The 24,481-nt window shown below is 46.1% G+C and overlaps 1 protein-coding gene across 2 annotated transcripts; it reads left to right on the top strand.

Annotated features, from left to right (window-relative positions):
• The first annotated feature begins 1,448 nt into the window (after window positions 1-1,448).
• ech1 (enoyl CoA hydratase 1, peroxisomal) lies at window positions 1,449-22,411 on the top strand. 2 transcript variants are annotated; one of them, XM_041179506.1, is made up of 10 exons: window positions 1,449-1,524; window positions 4,901-5,066; window positions 6,216-6,304; window positions 7,979-8,103; window positions 9,535-9,583; window positions 12,406-12,470; window positions 15,404-15,474; window positions 18,231-18,302; window positions 20,924-21,074; window positions 22,166-22,411. In XM_041179506.1, exons 1-10 carry the CDS (start codon window positions 1,488-1,490, stop codon window positions 22,268-22,270), a joined length of 930 nt encoding a protein of 309 aa, XP_041035440.1. In that variant the 5' UTR covers window positions 1,449-1,487; the 3' UTR covers window positions 22,271-22,411. The 2 variants fall into 2 exon arrangements, with proteins under 2 accessions (XP_041035440.1, XP_041035441.1); XM_041179507.1 differs by lacking the exon at window positions 1,449-1,524 and adding an exon at window positions 1,575-1,660.
• The last annotated feature ends 2,070 nt before the right edge of the window (window positions 22,412-24,481 follow it).

Here is a 24,481-nt window from a genome sequence, read left to right as displayed (position 1 = left end):
TTTTTTTTGTCTTCAGATAATCACCCAAGTGAAATAATGATTGCCTTGTAGCTTCTGGTTAGCCTGAAGGGACTGGCTCATTTCTCTATTACCTCCAAAACCCTCTCCACTTTATAAAAACAAAAAAAAAGCAAAAAACTGCGGATGTTGGAAATCCAAAACAAAAACAGAATTACCTGGAAAAACTCAGCAGGTCTGGCAGCATCGGCGGAGAAGAACAAAGTTTCACCCCTCTCCTATTTTTACTTAGTTCTGTTGAAGGGTCATGAGGACTCGAAACGTCAACTTTGTTCTTCTCCGCCAATGCTGCCAGACTTGCTGAGTTTTTCCAGGTATTTCTGTTTTTGTTTTACCGTCTCCACTTTACCTGACATATACCCATGACAAAGCGCAGGAGATGCGACAATGTATTTTTTTGACTGGCTGCTGATGGTCCTGCTTTCTCATTTACACATCTCATTTCTTGCCTCAATCCCATCTATTTTGCACCATCATCCCTTGTGTCGTTTAATCCTCCCTGTCTTCACCTCTATCACAGGCCCTTCCTTTTGTTTTCATACCTCCTTTCCCTGCTTCTGTATTTGCTCAGTATGGGGTTAGATACAGAGTAAAGCTCCCTCTACACCGTCCCCATCAAACACTCCCAGGACAGGTACAGCACGGGGTTAGATACAGAGTAAAGCTCCCTCTATACTGTCCCCATCAAACACTCCCAGGACAGGTACAGCACGGGGTTAGATACAGAGTAAATCTCCCTCTACACTGTCCCCATCAAACACTCCCAGGACAGGTACAGCACAGGGTTTGATAGGGTGGAGCTGATTCAAATTTCATTATTGCTTATTTACAGTTGTTACAAATCTTCTCACTTGCAGGTTTTCAATCTTTTTACATGTTTTCCTGACACTTTTCAGATTTTGAATTTCTCACACACTTGCTGGTGTTTTTTTTGCTTATTGAACAAACAAACATTTTGTACTTTTCCATCTTGCGCCGTTTTGACACTTGTTCACATTTTGCACACAGACATTTTCCTTTTTATTTTGCTCATTGGAAGCTTTTCTAGCCATAATTTGCACTTATACACTTGTAATTTTTCTCTCAGTCTTCGTTTTTCAATCTTTTTACGTTTTCCTAACACATTTTCGCCTTTGAATTTTTCACAATTTTCCTAACTTTTTTGTTCATTGGCGGCGCTGTGCCGCAGTGACTCAGCCGGGCCGCGGGGCGGCGCTGTGTAGCAGTGACTCAGCCGGACCGCGGGGCGGCGCTGTGTTGCAGTGACTCAGCCGGGGCCGCGGGGCGGTGCCGTGTAGCAGTGACTCAGCCGGGCTGTGGGGCGGCGCTGTGCCGCAGTGACTCAGCCGGGCCGCGGGGCGGCGCTGTGCCGCAGTGACTCAGCCGGGGCGCGGGGCGGCGCTGTGCCGCAGTGACTAAGCCGGGCCGCGGGGCGGCGCTGTGCCGGCTCCGGATCAATACTGGGACCGATGGCGGTTCACCTGGTCCAGGCAGCGCGGAGCGGCTGTGAGTCTGGCGCCGGGAGGGGTGGGTCCGGTGCGCGGTGACGGGGCTGCCGCTCGGTTCAGTCGCTCACGGGGGGTGGGGCGGTGAGGAGCGGCCGGGGCTTCAGCGAGAGACCGAGAGACTCGCGCCCACTGGGGTAAAAATCCTATCGGGAAGGGGGAAGGGGGAGGGGTGGGAGAAGGGGGTGGGGGAAGGGGGAGGGGGGGTGGGGGAAGTTGGGGGGAAGGGGGAGGGGTGGGAGAAGGGGGTGGGGGAAGGGGGAGGGGTGGGAGAAGGGGGTGGGGGAAGGGGGAGGGGTGGGGGAAGTTGGGGGGGAAGGGGGAGGGGTGGGAGAAGGGGGGTGGGGGAAGGGGGAGGGGGTGGGGGGAAATTGGGGGGGGGAGGGGGAGGGGGGGTGGGGGAAGTTGTGGGGGAGAAGGGGGGTGGGGGTGGGGGAAGTTGTGGGGGAAGGGGGGTGGGGGAAATTGGGGGGGAGGGGGAGGGGGGGAGGGGGAGGGGGGTGGGGGAAGTTGTGGGGGAGAAGGGGGGGTGGGGGGTGGGGGTGGGGGAAGTTGTGGGGGAGAAGGGGGGTGGGGGTGGGGGTGGGGGAAGTTGTGGGGGAAGGGGGTGGGGGAAATTGGGGGGGAGGGGGTGGGGAAATTGGGGGGAGGGGGAGGGGGGGTGGGGGAAGTTGTGGGGGGAGGGGGAGGGGGTGGGGGAAGTTGAGGGGGAGGGGGTGGGGGAAATTGGGGCGGAGGGGGAGGGGGGGTGGGGGAAGTTGAGGGGGAGGGGGGGTGGGGGAAGTTGGGGGGGAGGGGGTGGGGGAAATTGGGGGGGAGGGGGGTGGGGAAGTTGAGGGGGAGGGGGGTGGGGGAAGTTGGGAGGGAGGGGGTGGGGGAAGTTGGGGGGGAAGAGGGAGGGGTGTGGGGGAAGGGGGGAGAGGGAGGGGGGTGGGGGAAGGGGGGTGGGGAAGTTGGGGGGGAAGGGGGTTGGGAAGCTGCGGTGGGGTGGGGGGGAGGCAGGAATTTAACTTGCTGCGTTGAAGTGAAATTTCTAACTGGCTGCTCCAGCTTTAGAGAATCTCATTCACCACCTTCAACATCCATCCCCCCCTACCCCAGGAGCTGCTGCAGTGACAGTAACATCCACAAGATGCACTGCAGCAACTCACCAAGGCCCCTCCGACAGCACCGCCCAAACCCACCACCACTACCATCTAGCAGGACAAGGACAGCAGACACATGGAAACACCATCACCTGCAAGTTCCCCTCCAAGTCACTCACCATCCCGATTTGGAAATATATTGGCCGTTCCTTCACCGTCGCTGGGTCAAAATCCTGGAACTCCCTCCCTAACAGCACGGTGGGTGTACCTACTCCACATGGGAATCCAGCGGCTCCAAGGAGACAGCTCACCCACCACCTTCTCAAGGGGCAATTAGTGATGGGCAATAAATGCAGGCCTTCCCAGCGACGCCTGTATTCAGAGAATAAGTGCAATAAAGCCAGGTGGTTGTCGACCTAGGTGGGAGGTGCGGTCCCCAGGCCGGGGACGTGGTCCTGGCAGGGTTTTACTTATGCTGATATCTCACATCCTTAATTGACATTGAGGCTGATAGAGACAGACTAGGTAGGGTTTCCCAGAGTTGATGTCATCCCATCGCCATCGTGTCTTGGTATCAGAGTGGAGTTTGGCATTGTGATGAAACAGGGTAAGCTGATGGGACCTGGTCCCAGCTTAAATGGCAGTGCATCTGTATCGTTAAAACAGAGAAATATGTGCATTTATAGTGCTTTTCACATCAATGAGAGATCTCAAAGCCTATGAAGTACTTTTTGAAGTGTAATCGTTTAATGTCTCATCCGAAGGACAGTGACAGTGCAGCATTCCCTCTGTACTGCATTGGAGTGCCTACTTTGGTTTTTGTGCTCAAGTCCTGGGGTGGGATTTGAACTCAGAACCTAGTGACTCAGAGATGAGATTGGTACCATTCTCCACCTTACCTTCCCACTGCTACCCTCTTCTTCTTGATCCAAGATATTTTGGCATCTGAACTGAAACATTGCAACAGCCAACAAAACAACAACTGTTCAAGTGGTACAGAGTCCATGGAATGTGAATGATATCACCCTGGACAGCAATCGATTAAATAAACAGATGTATCAGTGGGAGAAGCCACAAAACTCTTCCTAATAGGTAGAAGGAGCAGCGATTGTCTCATCTAATTCCAATGTTCCTGGATCATCATGCCAGTAACATCCAGAATGTGAGGCCCATTCACAAAGGAAAAATTCCAATTCCACAGACTCTGAAATTAGGTTTTGTTGGGAATAGTTTCATAGTTGACTGTTATTGGATATTGTCAGGTTCTAGAAGGAGAAGCTCTTTGGTCCATCTAGTTCCACCTACCCACGATCTACCCATGCTGCCTTTCTAGTAAGCGTTTGTTGAGAAGATTCTGCCTAGTTCTGAGGAAGAGTTACATCGGACTTGAAACGTTAACTCTGTTTCTCTCTCCACAGATGCTGCCAGACCTGTTGAGTTTTTCCAGTATTTTCAGGATTTCTTGCACACTGGATTGCCTGTTTTCAAAATATTTAGTTGTTAAGTTTAAGCTAAAAAGGATGATCCTTCTGAAAATAATCATGGGTCAGCGTGTGACATTTGCCAGTCAATGTGTCTGGGAACCTATGCGGAAATTGGTTAGAATGTGGAAATCGCTAACACAGCAGTGGAATCACATCGATGTATTTGGGGGAAACCAGGTAGAACCATGAAGGGGAAGGAAGGAATAGTTATGCTGTTAGAGTAAGGTGAAGCAGGGTGGAAGGAGACTGGTGTGAGCATGAACACCAGCATGGATCAGTTGGGCCGAATGGCCTGTTCCTGTGCTGTACATTCAAGGTAATTTCGATGGACAGGAAGCCCCCAGGTCCCTTTGGAATGATTTTCTGTTGCAAATGGGTGGGAATGCGCCTGACAAGTGTCACAAGGGGGTTAATGGATTGTACATTCACCCGTGTGACCAAGGTCCACACTGGGTACAGTGCCAAGCAGCACTGTTTCCCCTGCCAGCTGCCTGAGAGATTGCCCCTTCTTTGCCATAGGCCACCTCTTTTTAAAAAATTCTTTCATGGCATCGTTGGCTAGACCAGCATTTGTATTGACCATCCCTAATTGCCCTTGAGAACTTACCTCAGGACCCCTCCCATCTGCCCCAAGACATCCCCGTCTTCGCCAGGGCCCCTCCTTGTCAGCTGTTCTCTAATCTCCAGCTGCCCCAGGCTGGGACCATCCCACAGAGCATTTGTGCAGAGACAAATATGGGGGGAAAGGGTTTGCATTTTGTGACTACGGACATGGGTTTCTGTTTGTATCTCATTCTCCTCCGCCCAGATCGAGGCCTGTTCCAATCTTTGCAAATCGGGATGCGGACAATGTCAGGGGCAGCGCCCTCATACGATTTCGAGACTCTGCGTGTCTCACAAGCGAGAGACAGTGTGCTCCATGTGGAATTGAACAGACCCAAGAAGAGGAATGCAATGAACAAAACCCTCTGGAGGTGACTTCAAATCTGCTGAACGATGTTTAAAGATGAGTAACACTGACTAACTGCTGGTTAAAGGACCTCCTTGCCTAACACTGATTACCCGCTGGTTAAAGGAACCTCCCATTTGGCTTTGGTTCTCTGCTGGCTAAAGGATTCCCTGGTGTAACCAGGCCTACGGACCACAGGCTGAAACCTCAGTCTGTGCTGATTCAACTGCTCTCACCCAGGGCGGTGGCACAATCAGTGTCAAGGTTCCTAACGTAGGGAGGGGAGAGATTGGATGGATTCCTGCCCAGTGTCCTTTCTGGCAGGATAATCAAGGCATTTAAGCTCTCCCACCTTCCCATGGCAAAGGCTGCTGTGTTGCCAAGATATTAAGAACTTGCATTTATATATCGCCTCTAAGGTAGTGTTTTAAAATTAAAACTATGATCTTGGGGCAAGAACTCAATCTTCATCACATTCTCCCCTAACCATCTGCATCTATCCACTGGGCAGCAGATATAACAACAGTAAGATACAGTAAACTTTGTGTTATCTGGCTCTCTACCAACCAGAATTCTCTACTAGCCGGATTTCTGATGATCCCCCAATACAAATTGTTACTTTTCTAGTTGGAAGCAATTACAAGGTTATCTGGAAACCGAACCTGTACACTATTATTTTATGCTTTAATTTATGTTTTAATGTACTGTTGAAGATTAGAAATATAAAGAATACTGTTCTTTACTTCCTGAGTACTTGCATATTAGTTCATCTAAAAGTATTGTGCCTTATTCCATTGGTAAATGGAACTCTCCGTTAACCGGCATTTTTGGTTAATCGGCACCAACCATTCCCCATCCAAGCTAGATAATGATTTTACTGCATATGGAAAGCTGCTTATAGTTTGCACTTCCTGTACATGTCACACTTTAATCTGCCCTCTGACTGAACATCAAGGGGGATATACTACATCTCCATAGCCATTACTCGTTGCTGCTCATAAACTCTGTTAATGCAGCCACTTGCTTTGACTCCACACCCTGTGGCTTTCTCCAGGGTGGGTTCTTAGGTTATTCACTGTCTATTGAACGCTACTTAACTCGCTTGAACCCTTAGCTCTCAGTGGGTTTAAGTCATGTGTAGTACAACAGTAATGACACTATCTTGATCCAACAGAGAGATGGTGGAATGCTTTAACAGGATCACCCAGGACGCCGACCATAGAGTTGTTGTTGTATCAGGAGCTGGAAACATGTTTACTGCAGGTAAGTGTGGCCTCAAAAAGCTACACAAAGAACCAGTAAGGGTTGCAGTGTATACACCACGTGACAATTCATATTGCCAAACACAAACCTTAACTATCATTATAAAGCCCCCAGTTTGACAGAGAATGAAGTTTGAGAAAGAAAATGTTCCTAGCTACTGAAGATGAATACTACCATAGACTGGAGGGGCTGAATGGCCTCCCTCCAGATTGTAATTTCTGTAATTCTGTTTAAACTTCAGCAGCCCTTCTAATCTGAGACGCCGAATATTCAATGACGTGATTTGTTCACGTGTTCTGACTGGAACTTTTAAAGACTTAAAATGTGGTAAAATCGGTTCCAATGACTCCTCATTTGGGGAACGTGACGAGTGCTTTGTGGGCCCATAGATTTGCTTTAGTAGCCCAGATTACATAGCTGGCCACGATTCAGTGTTTCAGTATACAGTCACTCTCCATATTGCAGCTGTGTGGGTTTAGGAGATGAGTTGGTTAGTTGAAAGAGTTTTGGTCTGAACTGTCCCTTTTTTTTATTCTTTCACAGGACATGGGCATCACTGGCTGGGCCAGCATTTATTGCCCATTCCTAACTGCCCTTGAAAAGGTGGTGGTGAGCTGCCTTCTTGAATTGCTGTAGCCCATGTGGTGTATGTCCATCTACCCCCTGTTAGGGAGAGAGTACCAAGATTTTGACCCAGCGACAGTGAAGGAATGGCGATACAGTTCTGCTCTTCAGACACTGCTTTTCTTTGAAATCCCATGGGATCTTGGGCTCTATAAATAGAGGCATTGAGTACAAATACAGGGAAGTTATGACAAACCTTTATCAAGCTCTGGTCAGACCACAACTAGTGTATTGCATCCAGTTCCTGTCACCACATAGACTTTTGGGGAAGATGTGAAGGTCCTTGAGAGGGTGCAGAGGAGATTTACCAGAATGGCTCCAGGAATGAGAGATTTTAGCCACGTTAGTTTGAAGAAGCAAGGGTTGTTCTCCTTGAAGCAAAGGAGATTGAGGGGAGATTTGATAGCGGTGTACAAGATGATTACGGGTTTGGATAAGGTAGACAAAGAAAAGCTGTTCCCGTTGGCTGATGGTGCAGGGACTCAGGGGACACAGATTGAAGTTTTTAAGCCAGAGTTATGGGGGGGGGGGAAGGGGGGATGTGATGAACTTTTTTATGCAGTGAGTGGTAATGACCTGAAACTCGCTGCCTACCAGGGTGGTGGAAGTGGAGACGATTAGTGATTTCAAAAGGAAATTGGATGGATGCTGGAGGGAAATGAACTTCCAAGGGCGATGGTGATGGAACGGGGGAGTGGGACTGACTGGATTGTTCTACAGAGAGCTGCCGGATCTGGATCGATGAGCTGAATGACCTCGTCCTGTGCCGCAATGATGCTGTGACTAAATAATGCATCGGGATCTTTTTCTTGCACTCGAGAGGATAGACAACCTCAGTTTAACACCTGATCCAAAAGGCAGCATCTCCAACCATGTAGCACTTCCTCAGTATTCCAATGGGAATGAAGTGAGGATGTGGTTTGGAGTGGGGGAGGGAGCTGAGGGTTGGGTTGTGTGATAAAGGCCTTAAGTCTGATTGGAACAAAGAGTTGACTGATTATTTATATATTGTTGCTGAATCAAATCAGTAATTGTGGTAATGTTACATAGGAATTGACCTCATGGACATGGCTGGAGATGTATTGCAGCCCCAAGGAGATGATACAGCCAGGAAGGCCTGGCACACGCGGAACACAATCCTCCAATACCAGGAGAGCTTTAATGTGATAGAAAAGGTAGGAATTGTGATGGTCATCGTGTCAGAATACTTCCTGATTGACGGCTCGCGTGCGGACTGAGGGCGACGGCTCGCGTGCGGACTGAGGGCGACGGCTCGCGTGCGGACTGAGGACGGCGGCTCGCGTGCGGACTGAGGGCGACGGCTCGCGTGCGGACTGAGGGCGGCGGCTCGCGTGCGGACTGAGGGCGGCGGCTCGCGCTCCTGCTGAGGGCGGCGGCTCGCGTGCGGACTGAGGGCGACGGCTCGCGTGCGGACTGAGGGCGGCGGCTCGCGTGCGGACTGAGGGCGGCGGCTCGCGTGCGGACTGAGCGCGGCGGCTCGCGCTCCTGCTGAGGGCGGCGGCTCGCGTTCCTGCTGAGGGCGGCGGCTCGCGTTCCTGCTGAGGGCGGCGGCTCGCGCGGGGGCCGGGGGCGGCGGCTCGCGCTCCTGCTGAGGGCGGCGGCTCGCGCTCCTGCTGAGGGCGGCGGCTCGCGCGGGGGCCGGGGGCGGCGGCTCGCGCGCGGGCCGGGGGCGGCGGCTCGCGCTCCTGATGGGGGTGGTGGCTCATGCTCAGGCTCATGGTACTTGGGATGATGAAATCCAAATGCTACCTTTACAGAGTGAGTGAAATGAGCGCTGCCTTTGTGAAAACAGCCCAGGTTGACAATGGTTGTGTTGTGTTTCACAAGCTCCAAAAGCTGTTATAAGTCGGTGTAGATGTCCTCCACCCCAAAGGCACGTGTACATACACCCATTCACCCATGCACACATGCACATCTACGTTCACTCACTCACATTCACGTACTCGCACAATCTCACACATTCACGCACATATCACACAGAAACTCACAAACGTTCACATACATGCAATCTCGTACACACGTACCCTCACACACCAGACCTGTACATAGATAAATATACCCACATACATACGCATGCCTGTATATACCTATACACACATACCCGCATGTACACACGTGCCTGTGCACACTCGTACCCTTGTACATACACGTACCTGTGAACACACACATGTATCCATCCTCCTTCACCACCCTGCCAGCTGCCCAAAAGAGCAATGTAAAATGAAATCCTTTGCAACAAGTTACTCCTCATCAACTCATCCCCTGACGGTGTAATTGATGCTCAGTAGTTGATTATCACAGTGATGTGCGAGTGAGGTACTGTCATCATTACGATCCTGCATCAGCAACCCAGAGCTACTCACTCTCAGCCTGAGAGCTCAGAGGTCAGTTCTGGTTAACACTGTGCGAGCGACCAACCGCAGTTATATCGTAACCTTGGGAGGCAAGTGCAGCCTGCTGTCTGCCACATAGGAGAACTTTGGCTTGCGTTCTAGAACTCCAGATGATAACCACCTTCAAAGATGTATAAAGGTGCACAAGTCCTTCGCCTCCTGAGTGTAGTTTTACATTGTGCTCTGTTTCAGTGCCCTAAGCCAGTTATTGCAGCAGTTCATAGTGCTTGCATTGGAGGAGGTAAGTGCTTGAGTCATCTTAAAAATCCAGTAAGTAATGGTCAATTTTGCAAGGTGCTGTCCAACTCTTGTGCATTTTCACAATGTTAAAATGTTTAATTTTGTAATTCATGTGTTTTGGAGATATAACTTCCAGTTCTAGGAATTTAATTTTAAACATAGATGATTGTGAAACTGGCAAACAACCCTGAAGTAAATGCAATTCAAACAGCCCTGGGGTAATTAGTTTAAAGGGGAAGTTTTATTATGTTTCTGGGATAGTGGTATAAGGTAATCACACCTAGGATTATGATGGATCTATCTGGGGGAGCCACTTTGTCTTAAGACATCTTGAAAAATGCTTTGAAGTTAAAGTGTAAACTGGGGATTATTCATGTAGGTTCCCCAGATCAAAGAAGCTGGAAGCTACTTGTAAATACTGGGTTTCTTAATGGACCCAGTAAGTTTAAACTACTTGTAAACACTGGGTTTCTTGATGGAACCAGTAAGTCTAGTAAAAGGTCCATTAACTTCATTAGAGAGAAAAAATTATTCCAATGGATCCCGGAATCAAAATGTCGTTTTAGAGGTAAAAGGAATTAATTGAAATCTCTATCTGGGACATCCCAAATATGCCACATTGCTATGGAGATAGGTTATATCGGAAGGTATTCTTCTGTATTTTGGGTTTATCTGTGCACTTTTTCACATAGACTGAGAGACAGAGAAAGCTGCCGAGAGTCAGCTCGGAAGGCTGTGAGAAAGCAGTGGTGTATCTGCCCACAGCCAGAACAGGGAGCAGAGAGGTCATTAGCAACCAGTGGTGTTCCTAAATAGGAATCAGTAAGAAGAAATTGTGAGCAGGGCCCAAATCAGGATGAAAAATCCACATTCATTAGGAATTAAGAATTGTCCAATCGACCTAGTAAAGCTGGTAGATGAGGTCGGCAGTGGAGAAAGAGAGCTTTGGAAGTCTAAGTGCCAGACTGGGAAACTGAGGAGAATGAGAGTGAGTTCCTGGGAGCTGTGGTACACCTTTGTTTGCTTCTAGAAGTGAAAGAACACTCAGTATCATGGAAAGTATAGGGAAACCCCTGGGTGAAACTAAAAACAGAACAGGAAGTGGTCTGTTAGGATTTTTGGGTTTGAAGAGTAAGGATTTATGTGTTAAGGTGTTAAATTAGTAGTGCTTGCTTTGTTTAATTCTTGTGCAGTAAACGTACAAGAGTTTGTTTAAAATATGAAACCTTGTGGCGTGGTATTTCCAGGAAATAACTGGGAGTTTGAATTTTAAGAAAGAAGGTAATTGTCTCTCTCGAGATCATAACAATACTGGCATGTATTGCATACAATTTGTTTTTGTGGGGGAGTTAGTGGACATCTCATGTGCATGGAAATCCCTCACCAGTAGTCCCAGGGTCTTACTGCAGACTATCTCTGGCTCAGGTATCAGATTACCACGGTCACTACTCCACCTGCCTTCTTGAAGATGACCAAGGGAGTCCTCCCCTGGTGTTCTGGCCAATATTTATCTTTCAGTCAACGTCACCGAGACAGATGATCTGTTTATTATGATTTTACTGTTTGCGGGAGTTGGCTGTGCACAAATTGTCTACTGTGTTTTTCACATTGCTCTCCACTTCAAAAATTGCTCAATTGGCTGTAAAGTGCATTGGAAGGTCTGGAGGCTGTGAAGGTGCATGATTTTCTGGTGTACTTAGAGGTGATGGTGTTCGCATGCACCTTCCTAATTGTCCCCCAGATGGTGGAAGTTGTGTGTTTGGGAGGTTCTGTTGAAGAAACTACCCATTCCTCCCTTACTCCTGGAGAATATTCGAGCTAAAAGCAAAATACTGCTGGAAATCTGAAACAAAAACAAAAATAGCTGGAAAAACTCAGCAGAATATTCGAGCTATCTCTGGTCTATTTGGCTGCTCCCAATGGAAGTAATGCTGGAATATGAAAGGGCACATCACCCCAATGTAGATGACGTGTGACCTGGGTTGGAGGAGCCAGTTGGTTGTCCTAAGCCTCTGCTGCTTGTTGTAATCTGATAGGAATTAAAGGATTTGGGGAGACAGTGGCGTGGTGATAACATCACTGAACTAGTAATCCAGCAGGCCAAACACACCACAGCAGCTGGTGCATTTTAAAATTTCAGTTAATAAATCTGAAATATAAAGTTTCCTTAGGGAAGGAAATCTGCCATCCTTACCTGGTCTGGCCTACCTGTGACTCCAGACCCACAGCAATGCGTTGACTCTTAACTGCCCTCTGCAATGACCTAGCAAGCCACTCAGTTCAAGGGCAATTAGGGATGGGCAACAAATACTGGCCTGGCCAGCCACATCCCTTGAAAGAATGAAGAAAAAAACGTAATCTTAGGGGAGTCTATTGGCTTAGTTTTCTCAGTGTGTTTAGTGTGACTCATTGATTTACAACCATTAGGTTAACATTTTGAACTCCTTCCCTCTTTAACTCAGTCGCTCTGTGTCACATAGGTTTTTGTATCAGGTTTGCATTGAGGTACCCAATCTGTGGAGGGCGATGGGGCAGTGGGGGTAAGAGGAAACGAACTCATCAGAAAGGGGAGTGAAAGCTGCTGTGCAATACTTTGTGGCCGATGTTTCCTGTCTTTCTGACAGGAATAAAAAGCAGCAGAGGCTGAAAGTTACACAAGCCCCTGGCAGTGAAAGAGCAGCACAGACACTGCGTACCAGACAAACAGTCGCCAATCGAAATATCAACCTCATCATTCTGCCAAATCAGCACAGTTTTGAATAACTGCTCGAGCCACCATACAGCATTCAGGAAAATAAACCGAAGGTGCTCTTTCCTTTACAGGTGTAGATTTGATTACAGCCTGTGATATACGACTATGCTCTCAGGATGCCTGGTTCCAGGTGAAGGTGAGTGTTTCTGTTTAATGAATTCCTTTCTCAGCAGGTGGCCTTTCATGTGGAATCTGGGACAGTGGAGAATATACAGTTTCTTCACCCACAGGGACTGAGAGCAAGAGAGGCATTTAGTGTGAATGCTGTACTCACTGACCCACATTGGTTCCTGGTTAAGCAACACCCCTTAATTTTAAAATTCTCATTCTTGTTTTCCAAACCCTGTTATGGCACAGCTGATGGTAAATGCTGACCTGCCCAAATTCCAAAGGGAAACTTGAAACATCTGCCACAACTGTTTTGCAATTTGTATATATTTCGAGGTGCGTGCCTTGAATTCAATAGTAATAAGACCACCGAGTCTTATAGGTTACTTACAAAACTAAATTAAACCTTTATTAATAGAATAAATGATTTAAGTACATACATAGATCTACAACTTACTACTATGATAACTTCTAAATCCCCTAGTTAATCCCAGTTACATTTTCGTTGAAGCAACAGTAAGACACATGGATTTTAAAAGACCCAGGCAGAGTGACACACAATTCCCTGATCATTGGAATTCAAAGTGACTTTTTCTCAGCTTCGGTTCCTTCTAGACGGCAGCTTGAGGCTTAGATGCAGGAGGCTTTTCATACTAGTATTACATCTTAGAATGCCTACCTTCCCACACAGCCTTCTCTCCTTTATACATATTTTCCCCTTTGAATGCAAATTCCCATTGTTTCACTATCTCTTTGGACTTTACCTCTCTAATAATAAAATCTATCATAGTACCAATTTTACCAATAATCTTTGGGAAAAATAAACATACTGTTTCTTAACTTCTCTTGGCTAGGTGAAACATTTCACTCCCTCTTTTGAATTCAAGCTAGTCTGGTTTATTTAAAAATGCAAATGTTCCCTTTACATCTATGTTTACTATTTAACATTTTAGACCTAGCTTATCATCTGATACACCAAAGCCTTCGGACCAGCTGCCTTTAATTCAATTAAGTGTCTGTCTCTTTCACTCCCCCACCCCCACACATACATGCATACACACACACATACATACACACACACACACACACACACACACACACACACACACACACACGCCCATAAACACAGACCCCACTATTACTCTACAATAAATTTGAGTAACATTGTGAAAATTATTATATCTTCCTGACAACCCTCCATGGACATTGAACCCACAATCTGCTGACTGTGGGGTGAGTGTGCCATCACTGAGGCAGGGTGGACACTTATCTGTGTGGTAGGCACCTAACATTGAATAAAGGATGGCATGTCTCACTTATGGTCACTAAGCAACTTGTTCCAGCAGCTATCAACCTCAGAGTTTTCTCATCATCTGCATGGTGGATGTCGGCTATTGGTCAACCTTAGGGAGCTTGTTTGGCCAAGAAGTGTGATCCTCAAGGCTCACGGTACCAACGTGAAAATATTGTCAGGTTCATGGACCCCCCCCCCCACCCCCCCCCGCTGTCCGATTCTCTGTGAACTGCACTCCCCAATCACAGGTACCTATCTGGTGGAGCCAGAACCCACAAACAACACCTGTGGTCAGTCTCAGAACAAACTCTGGAAATTCTTCCCCAACTCAACCTGGTCTCAGTATCACATCATTGAACAAATTCTAGTCAACATCGCTCTGCTCATATTCCCCCTTCCTATATACTCTAATGCCCCTCCTTTTTCAGAAACTTGTCAAATTTATTGACAAAGTGTTGTAGCTGGCTTAAACTTACCACGACCATTGGTGACCTGTTCCAGGGATGACTATTCACTTGATTCGCTTGGCCAACCAGTTGGTATCTGCTTCTAATATCTTATGGAAGATCTACTGTGTCTGCTATGGCTCCATGAGTAGCTTATCACACAGGCCTACTACCTCCACACCACCTCCGCCATTGCCAGCAGTGTCTGCAGCATCTCTTCAACCTCCCTCCCCCCGATTCACTCAGCAGCTGCTGGATCCACCGTTACCACCCCACCAGCCCCGGCTGTGACATATGCCCAGCTCAATTGGACACTCACCTCGCTTAGCCTCCCCAGCAAAGGCTAAGTGATGGCTCCACCAGGCTTGCTTCAGGCTTGTTACCAGCAAAGATTCCTTCCCCTTTTCTTAATTTTTTAATTCTCCTCCTCAACCTCCTGGAAGATGCCCAACGATTGGTGACGGTGCTGCTGAAAGTTTCCTGCACGGCGGCAGCGGGACCAGCCAGAATAACTTCTCCAGCTCTTCCAAACTCAGGCTCCCTCCCTCCAGCCCTTGCTGCTGCTCCAACCATAAGTTCTATCTTTTATAGGCAGGGAGGGAGGAACCTGTGATTGGTGGAGCTGGAGCAGCCAGCGCGGAAGAGACAGAATCGGTCCGTGGAAGAGCTGCTCCTCACAGGTTCTGACTCTCCCACGTACAGGGGCTACTTTTCTCATTAGTCAATCCCGGGATTGAATTTTTACAGGCTTTCGAGGGTGAATTCATTCACTGCCCCCATGTATTTTGAACCCTGAAATCTAGGCTGACGCTTCCGTGTGGTACTGAGGGAGTGCTGCACTATTGGAGGTGCTGTCTTTTGGTGGGGTTGTTAAACTGAGGCTCCCTCTGCCCCTTCAGGTAGTCATAAAACATCCTATGGCACTGTTTGAGATTACGTTTCTGGGCCAATCTTTATCCCTGAACCAACACCTACAGCTGATGATTGGGTCATTTATTTCATTGCTGTTTGTGGAATCTTGCTGTGCGCAAATTGTCTGTCACATTTCTTGCAGTGGAACAGCGACCATACTTTTGAAAAGTACTTCATTTGCTGTAAAACACTGAGGTTGTGAAATGTGGGATGTAAATGAAAGCTTTTAGTGTTGATTCATTTCTATGACTGGCTCCTGCTCTGTCAGGAGTCTGCTAAATTTAAGCATATCCTTTCCATTCTGTCCAGGAAGTGGATATCGGAATGGCAGCAGATGTGGGCACTTTGCAGCGATTTCCCAAAGTTATAGGAAACGCCAGGTAATTTTTTTTTAATTTGTTCATGGGATGTGGGCGTCGCTGGCTAGGCCAGAATTGTTGCCCATCTCTAATTGCCCTTGAGAAGGTGGCGGTGAGCTGCCTTCTGGAACCGCTGCAGTCCATGTGATGTAGTTCCAGGATTTTCACCCAGCGACAGTTACAATCAACGAGTCTGGTGGCAGAAACAGACTCTTATGAGGCCCGGTCTTGACCTCTGTTAGTCTGCAGCCACGTTCCTGCCTGTATATCAGACTCTCGCCAAACATTCTTCACTGTTCATCCTTCATTCCCATTCTCTTATTCATTCTCTGACTCCTTTCTGCATCTGACTCATACCTTGCGACTGCACTTTCCTATGCTGCTGACCAGCTCTGCTGTACGCAACAAAAGATTTGCTTTAACAAAAATAAAAATAGCTGGAAAAACTCAGCAGGTCTGACAGCATCTCTGGAGAGGAATACAGTTAACATTTCAAGTCCTTATGACTCTTCAACAGAACTGAGGAAAAATAGAAATGAGGTGAAATATAAGCTGGTTGAAGTGGGGGTGGGACAGGGTAGAGCTGGATAGAGGGCCAGTGATAGGTGGAGGCAAAGAAGAGATTGTCAAAGATGTCATAGACAAAAGGACAAAGGGGTGTTGATGGTGGTGATATTAGCTAAGAAAGGTGTTAATGGTGACATTAAGGGTAGAAAGCAGGACGAGCAAGTGACAAATAGCCCTAGTGGGGATGGGGTGGGGGGAAGGGCTCAAAATAGGCTAAAAGGTGAAGATGAAACAATAGATGGGAATACATTTAACAATAATGAAAATTAGGTGAGAAAAGAAAAATATGTTTAAAAAATATAAATAATTATAAAAAGGGCGATCGGAAAGGGGGTGGGGATGGAGGAGAGAGTTCATGATCTGAAATTGTTGAACTCAATATTCAGTCCGGAAGGCTGTAAAGTGCCCAGTCGGAAGATGAGGTGCTGTTCCTCCAGTTTGTGTTGAGCTTCACTGGAACATTGCAGCAGGCCAAGGACGGACATGTGGGCATGAGAGCAGGGTGGAGTGTTGAAATGGCAAGTGACAGGGAGGTCTGGGTCATGCTTACAGAGAGACTGAAGGTGTTCTACGAAGCGGTTATCCAGTCTGCGTTTGGTCTCTCCAACTTAGAGGAAACCGCATTGGGTGCAGCGAATGCAATAGACCAAATTGAGGGAAGTGCAAGTGAAATGCTGCTTCACTTGAAAGGAGTGTTTGGGTTCTTGGACGGTGAGGAGGGGGAAAGTAAAGGGGCAGGTGTTGCACCTTCTGCAGTTGCATGGGAAGGTGCCGTGGGAGGGGGTTGAGGTGTGGGGGTGATGGAGGAGTGGACCAGGTTGTCCTGGAGGAAATAATCCCCAAGGAATGTCGCCAGGGGTGGTGAAGGGAAGATATGTTTGGTGGTGGCATCATGCTGGAGTTGGCGGAAATGGGGGAGGATGATCCTTTGAAGGTGGAGGCTGGTGGGGTGATAATTGAGGACAAGGGGGACCCTATCGTGGTTCTGGGAGGGAGAGGAAGGTGTGAGAGCGGATGCGCGGGAGAAGATTTGCTTTGTCTTTTTAAAAACTGATCCATGTTTATTTGCAGGAAAGAGTTATGTAGAATTTACAGAACCAAAGCACATCGGGTTGCCCCAAATGAGCCTCCTCCCACCTCTCTTAGTTTGACTCTATCTGCATATCCTTCTATCCTTTTCTTCCTTCTGTCTTTAACTAGCTTCTGCTTACATAGATCTGTGCTGTTCACCTCCACCACTCTGTGTGGAACTAGTAAAGAAATTTCTTCTGAATTTCCTATTTGTTTTGATAGTTATTATCTTATACATATGACAATGTGTTCACTGTGGCTTAGTGGCTCGCATTCTCACCTTTGGTTGTAGGTTCAATTCCTACCCCAAAAGTCTAGGTTGACAGTCCAGGGCAGTACTGAGGCATGAGTGCTGCCTTACAGGTGAGATGTTAAACTGAAGCTCTGTCTGTTCACTCAGGTGGATATAAAAGATCTATTTTGAAGAAGAGCAATGTCCTGGCCAATATTTATCGCTCAACCAATATCGCTGAGAAAACAGATGATCTGGTCATTATCATATTTCTGTTTGTGTGGGTTTGCTGTGTACAAATTGGCTGCAGTGGTCACATTGGCCATAAGGCACTTTGGGATGACCTGAGGTTGTGAAAGGCAAAGGCACTATATAAATGCAAGTTTTCCTTTATGACCCCTAGTTTTGGACCACTGCTCCAAAAGGACAATATTTTCTCCAAGTTTCTTCACTCAGAACAAAATGCTACACAATAAAGCCGGATCCAAACTAATTGGTCTATGTCAGGAACATAAACATGCTGTAGCGAATTGGTAACTCATTTTGTTCTGAGGCCTATTCCCTCTTCCATTGGAGTCAAACTGGCCGCCCACTGTGTAACTGGAACAGATTAACTCCACCCTTTCTGCCTCTGCAAGAAAACTTCATATTCCAAAACTGAATGGAGACTGCGCTAAAGTTGAACGAGACCTGGTAAACTTGTTTAATCAGCACGTAGCTGTGGCTCGGACCAGAGTTATACTCACGGGGGCGTCCATTGGTTTAGGGAAAATTGGAATTTTCAGTGTTAGGTATATTTGCATTTAACCAGCAGATATATTGGGCATGGGGGCTGGTGGGGAAATGAAGCTAAGGTAAACTGTGAATGGTTCCAGGGTATTTTGTTTGTCCTATTTGTGTTTTCTAGTCTGGTGAGTGAACTGGTTTATACAGCGAGGAAGATGATGGCGGATGAAGCACTGAGCTGTGGTCTGGTGAGGTAATCCATCCAGTTTAATGTCACATTCAACCCCGTCTCAACTAAGTTCATTGTGTTTGTGGTCTGTAGGAGCAAAGACGCCAGCTTCACCTCACCGTGATCCTGTTGATCAGTCCACTGCTGGCTGCTTATAGAATCCCAGCTGGTTGGTAAAGCTGAAATCAGGACACAGAGCTTTTTTTACTGAGAGTATATTGACCTGATCAGTCTCACAGCTCTCCTCCTACACAACCCAGTGTCCCAGCTATGCCCTACTTATATTCTGTTTTAATAAAATAAATGTTCAAAAGAAAATAATTGTGGGGCACTGTAACTAAAACAAAAACGTCAAAGGAAACTTAACTAACTAAATCAAAATATCATTCCTGGGGGTGATGATGCACCCCAGCATCCCCTATTGATATTTTCTTTTGAATAAAACCAAAAAATAAATTAATTAATAAACAAGGGTGATAGCCCCTTGCAGGGCACTGTAACTAAATCAAAAACGTCAAAGGAAACTTAACTAACTAAACCAAAATATCATTCCTGGGGGTGATGGTACACCCCAGCATCCCCTATTTATAGACTTCTTTCAAGACAAACAAAATCAATGAATTAAACTTAAATCAGAGGGGGTGACTGCCCCTGGTGGGGCACTGTCACTAAAACAAAAATATCAAAGGAAACTTAACTAATTAAACCAAAATATCATTCTCTGGGATGACGATGCACCCCAGCATCCCCTATTTATATGTGCTCAAAGACAATTAATACCCATCACCTGTTTATCTTAACCTTAACAATGTAATTGACTTTAACAAATCTTAACAATGTAATTTGACAATACATTAACAGCTAGAAAAACTCAGCAGGTCTGGCAGCATCGGCGGAGAAGAAAAGAGTTGACGTTTCGAGTCCTCATGACCCTTCAACAGAACCCTGTGGTTCTGTTGAAGGGTCATGAGGACTCGAAACATCAACTCTTTTCTTCTCCGCCGATGCTGCCAGACCTGCTGAGTTTTTCCAGGTAATTCTGTTTTTGTTTTGGATTTCCAGCATCCGCAGTTTTTTGTTTTTATACATTAACAGCTGCTACTCCTATTCAGGGAGCTGACGTATCCATGAGCATGCTCACTCAGGCTTTTAACCACTACTTGTGGAAGAGAAGCTGAACGAGGTCACCAGAGCCTCAGTGAGTTAGTGCACCTCACGCCAGCTCTGGTTTACTGGTAGCTCTTACACCTCAAAAGGTCATAGATTCATGTCCCACTGCAAAGACTTAGCACAATGTCCAGGCTGGCACTCCCAAGTTTCATAATTAGGGAGCACTGCACTACTATCTTTCAGGCTTAGGTCCTGTCTGCCCTGTCAAATGAATACAAAAGATTCCATGGCACTATTTCAAAGAAGACCAGAGGAGTTTTCCATGGAGTCCAGGCCAATATTTATCACTCAATCAACATCACGAAAACAGATTGTCTGGTCACTATCTTTTTGCTGTTTTGGAGACCTTGCTGTGTGCAAATTGTTGTGTTCCCTACATTACAGGAGTGACTACGCTTCAAAAGAACTCTATTGGCTAGAAAGCACTTTGGGATATCCCAGAGTCACTATATAAGTGCAAGTCCTATCCAATGGATCATAATACACATTCCAGAGCAACTGTGAATATTTCCTATAGCTGGATGAGACTGAAGCCAGCATGACAAGGGATGGTGTATGGGTGTACCTTGACAGCTGATGGTCTTGATCCCTCCTACTGTTAGTGAATAGGTTGGTCCAGTGAGTACCATTGTTCACTGGTTCTGAAAGTGGCTTTTCCTGATTAATTTGTTCCCATATTGCACTTGGTGTTGGACATTATTTAAAAGTTCTAAATTCCCCATTGGGTCAGAGGCCGCTTGCACTGGCTGTTGTGACACTGAGCTGCATGCACTGAGATCTTGGGCTAGATCTGTCATGAGTTATTGCATCTCAGCTGGGGCAGCAGTTGTTCTCGGCACCCCTGGTTTAGAGAGGTAGGAAATCGTCCAAGGTTTCTGCTCCTGATGGATAGTCTTTGCTGCTCAGAGTGAGTGTGTGTGTGTGTGTGTAGATGTCAGGTAGATTTGTGCTTTGCTGTAATGTCACACATGCTTAATTAACCCATCAGGGCTCACACATAAAGAATGGCAACTTGAGTAGAGTACTGTCTTCACCTTTCAGAACCCATCACATTGAGGAGGGTGATGATAATTATCTTCATTATTGACCTATACTGAGATGGAAGCCCTGAGGCTTGTGCCAAATTAGCTGGTCTCAGTTAGAATGGCAGTAGACAACTATGTTTGGCCCCAGTTAGCCTAGAAGTAGAGAGATCATTACCGATATCCATTGGTTCCCTCCCAACAGGCTATATGCAAGAATTCCAGGTCAGGTTGATGCTGGACAAGGCTTTGCTTGCCCCTCCTTCCCCACCACTGTGCCTCCACCCTCCCCAACCCCAACGCCCCTCTCCCACTGTACCCCATAGCTCAGCAGGCTATCAACACGCACTGACCCATGAAGAATGGACACTGGAGAATTGGCATTTTGAACCTTGCCCAATGTGAGAAAGGCTAAAACATCACAAAGCTTTCTTTCGTTTCTCTTGTTCAAAGCCGAGTCTTCGAAGACAAAGAAACCATGTTGGAAGGCGCCTTCGAGATGGCGTCTGAGATAGCCAGCAAGAGCCCACTGGCCGTGCAAGGAGCGAAGTTGAACCTGATCTATTCCAGGGACCACTCTGTTAAGGATGGTCTGGATTATATTGTGAGTATGAAACAAATGATTGAGGTTGATGTAATGGGTGAGCGGGCAGCCTTGCAACAGAATTAACTTGATCTCTCATCCCATTTTGGCTGGTGTGTGTGTGTGTGTGGGGCACCGTTACATATTGCAATGGCATTTCCATACCAAAGGTATTTCAGATTATACCATGAACATCATTCTTTATTCTTCTAATTGTGATAATCAACATTGCTGCCTGAAATCTCCACAGGTATCCTGGGAGAAAAGCCTGCAGCACTTAATCATTTATTCCATTACTGTGGAAGGATTTCCAGTCTCCCGTGCAACAGGATATCCGAAGGACCCTGTGGAAACCCGAGGCCGTACAGTTTCATAGTTCACATGAACTAACATATCGCATATGTTTTGAAAGCTGAAAGGGCCCCTCTGTTTCAAAGAGCCAGTAGGAACATGGCTTGTGGATAGTTTGCAATTGGAGCCCAATGGCTGTGTTTAGGTTCTTACATGGTCTATCCCTCTAAAGCTACTGCTCAGGCGTTTCTAGTGGAAATTATTTTTAGGGGAATCATTTAAGTTGCTCCAGAGGTCATTCAGAGTTCAATGGCTGCATGAAGAAATGTTGAAGATTACCAGGCACTTGTAAGTTTTAAGCTGCAGCTCAGGGGAAAAAAAAACACACACCTCTTTTGAAAACTTTGAAGTAGAAATGTGACATTTGAAATGTGAAAGAAACACTCAAATCTTTACATAAATAGATATTTAAACAAAAAGTTTTGAAATACTGTCTGGCCTGTCACTTGTTGATTCTCTCTGTCTTGCCCCAAGATAATCTCTCTCATTTCTTTTCACATTCCATTTTTTGGTTACTTGTTTCCCTTACTCAGGCATCTCCTTTGGCATTGCTCACCAGGATTAAAGTTTGAAAAAAAAATATATATAGGGGACTATTTTACAGAATTTTTATATTTGAGGTGACAGTGCCTCAGCTATATAAATAAATATATATATATATATATATATATATCGATGACCTTCCCACACACCTCTGTGACCATTATCCATTGTGTACAATGAGCAAGAATCACCAAGACTATCCCCTTGTTTCCCTTCAGGCCACATGGAACATGTCGATGCTACAAACAGATGACCTTGTAAAGTCAGCTCAGGCTGCAATGGAGAAAAAGACCCCCAGAGATGTGCCTTACTCCAAACTGTGATGGAAGTTGATTCAGAATATCTGTACCATCCTGCACTAATAGTTTCTCTAATGCTGATGATTTTTAAAACAAATAAATTTAATTAATATTTGTCTACAAAAAAGCTATATTTACAATGGAGATAAATTTTATATCAGATCATTCTTATATCCTTTGATTTTGTTTGCCATCTGCTTTGAGCTCTTGACTTGCAAACCCACCACAGTAATCATGTGAAAGTTATTCTGCTTAACAGAATCCAGGTTAAATCACTCGTAGGATCAGACATGTATGAATAGGAATGGGAATGTACAGTCGGTCCAGCTTTGTAAATCCATGTACAATGTCCTGACCAATATTTATCCCCAACCAATGACACTAAGACCGATTAACAGGTCATTATTTTATGGAGGAACAACATCTCATCTTCCGACTAGGCACTTTACAGCCTTCCGGACTGAATATTGAATTCAACAACTTTAGGTCTTGAGCTCCCTCCTCCATCCCCACCCCCTTTCTGTTTCTTCCCCCTTCCTTTTGTTTTTTCCAATAAATTATATAGATTTTTCTTTTCCTACCTATTTCCATTATTTTTACATCTTTTATGCTCCCCCCACCCCCACTACAGCTATACCTTGAGTGCCCTACCATCCATTCTTAATTAGCACATTCGTTTAGATAATAACACCAACTTCAACACCTATGTGTTCTTTTGTTCAGTTCTGTCGAAGGGTCATGAGGGCTCGAAACATCGGCTCTTTTCTTCTCCGCCTATGCTGCCAGACCTGCTGAGTTTTTCCAGGTAATTCTGTTTTTGTTTTTTTATATTTTTTATGTTCTTTTGTTCTGTTGTCTGTGACATCTTTTGATGATCTGCTTCTATCACTGATTGTTTGTCCCTACAACCACACCACCCCCCTCCACTTCTCTCCCCCCACCCAACACCGCCCCCCCCCGCCAACACGCACACACCTTAAACCAGCTTATATTTCACCCCTTCCTTGGATTCACCTAGTTCTGTTGAAGGGTCATGAGGACTTGAAACGTCAACTCTTTTCTTCTCCGCCGATGCTGCCAGACCTGCTGAGTTTTTCCAGGTAATTCTGTTTTTGTTTTGGATTTCCAGCATCTGCAGTTTTTTTGTTTTTATCATTATTTTATTGCTGATTGTGGAAACCAGCTTTACTCAGATTGGCTTCTGCGTTTTCCTACATTACAACAGTGATAACACTTTAAAAAGACATAATTGGGATGTCTTGAGGATGTGAAAGACACTACATAAATGCAAGTTCTTGCTTCCTTTCTTGCAGTGCTTTTTCTGAACAGTTGCAGTTCTTTCTGTTTCAACCTGCCCATTGAGCCACCATTTTTCCACATCATTTCACTGCTTTGTTTCCTGCTCTGGCAACATGGCATGAAACCGTTTCTTTTTCTCGTTTTCTGAACACATGAGTAGCTTGCCTCCAGAGTCCTAGCCAAACAACTGCGGGGAGGGAACAGGCTGCTCAGAAACCACTGAAGGAGGTGTACAAGAGGTCCTGGTGATCACTGCCCCTGAGATTTTCCTTTGTAGTGTAGGCAGGGGTGGACAGACCCTATTAAATAGATGCAGGATTCTAACAAGGGAGGGTTCTGGTAATATGTTATGGAATCATTCATGGAGGCGCTTGGGGAAAACCTCCCAATTTCCCATCTGGTTGGTCTGCCCAGGATTAGAGAGATACACTGACTAGGATCAGGTGCATCGTAAGAGAGGTTAGTTGGCACAGCAGTGTTTTCAAGTCAATTGTTATTCCTTGGAGCTAAGTTAACAGGTCCTCGAGTGTGAAGTAGTCATGTGTTAAGCTCTATTTAATATCCCTTAGGATATAACTGGTTTCTTCAACTCTCCTCCTGATTCCAACACCCACATATATGGATTTAAAAACGCTGATCCAATCATGCATCTCCCCATTTTGCCCCTAATTAAATCTGTTTAAAAAAGGACCTCAATTTCTACAGCACCATTCGCAACCTCAGGACATCTCAAAATGATTGCCGGCAGCTGAAGTTCTTTCTGAATTGTAGTCACTCTTGGAAAGTAGGGCAGAAGTTCCCAAAGGTTTTGCTTCTGAGGCCACCCCCCTCCATGTTATAGTAATTCCACAGACCCCTGTCACACAAGTATTCTGTCTAAAATTACAACCACAAAAACAAGCATTGCTTATCCTTATATATTTCATGCTTGGTAAT

Source organism: Carcharodon carcharias, chromosome 34 (genome assembly GCF_017639515.1).
Source record: "Carcharodon carcharias isolate sCarCar2 chromosome 34, sCarCar2.pri, whole genome shotgun sequence".
Lineage (NCBI taxonomy): Eukaryota > Metazoa > Chordata > Chondrichthyes > Lamniformes > Lamnidae > Carcharodon > Carcharodon carcharias.
The sequence above is the reverse complement of the archived record's forward strand: the minus strand, read 5'-3'. Positions and strand labels throughout refer to the sequence as shown.

Excerpts from the sequence above, each read along its gene's own strand:
- ech1 (XM_041179506.1), top strand. The coding sequence starts at position 1,488 with ATGGCGGTTCACCTGGTCCAGGCAGCGCGGAGCGGCT. Across the intron at positions 6,305-7,978 it reads TGGAAACATGTTTACTGCAG|GAATTGACCTCATGGACATG; the intron begins GTAAGTGTGGCC and ends AATGTTACATAG. Across the intron at positions 21,075-22,165 it reads AGGATGGTCTGGATTATATT|GCCACATGGAACATGTCGAT; the intron begins GTGAGTATGAAA and ends GTTTCCCTTCAG.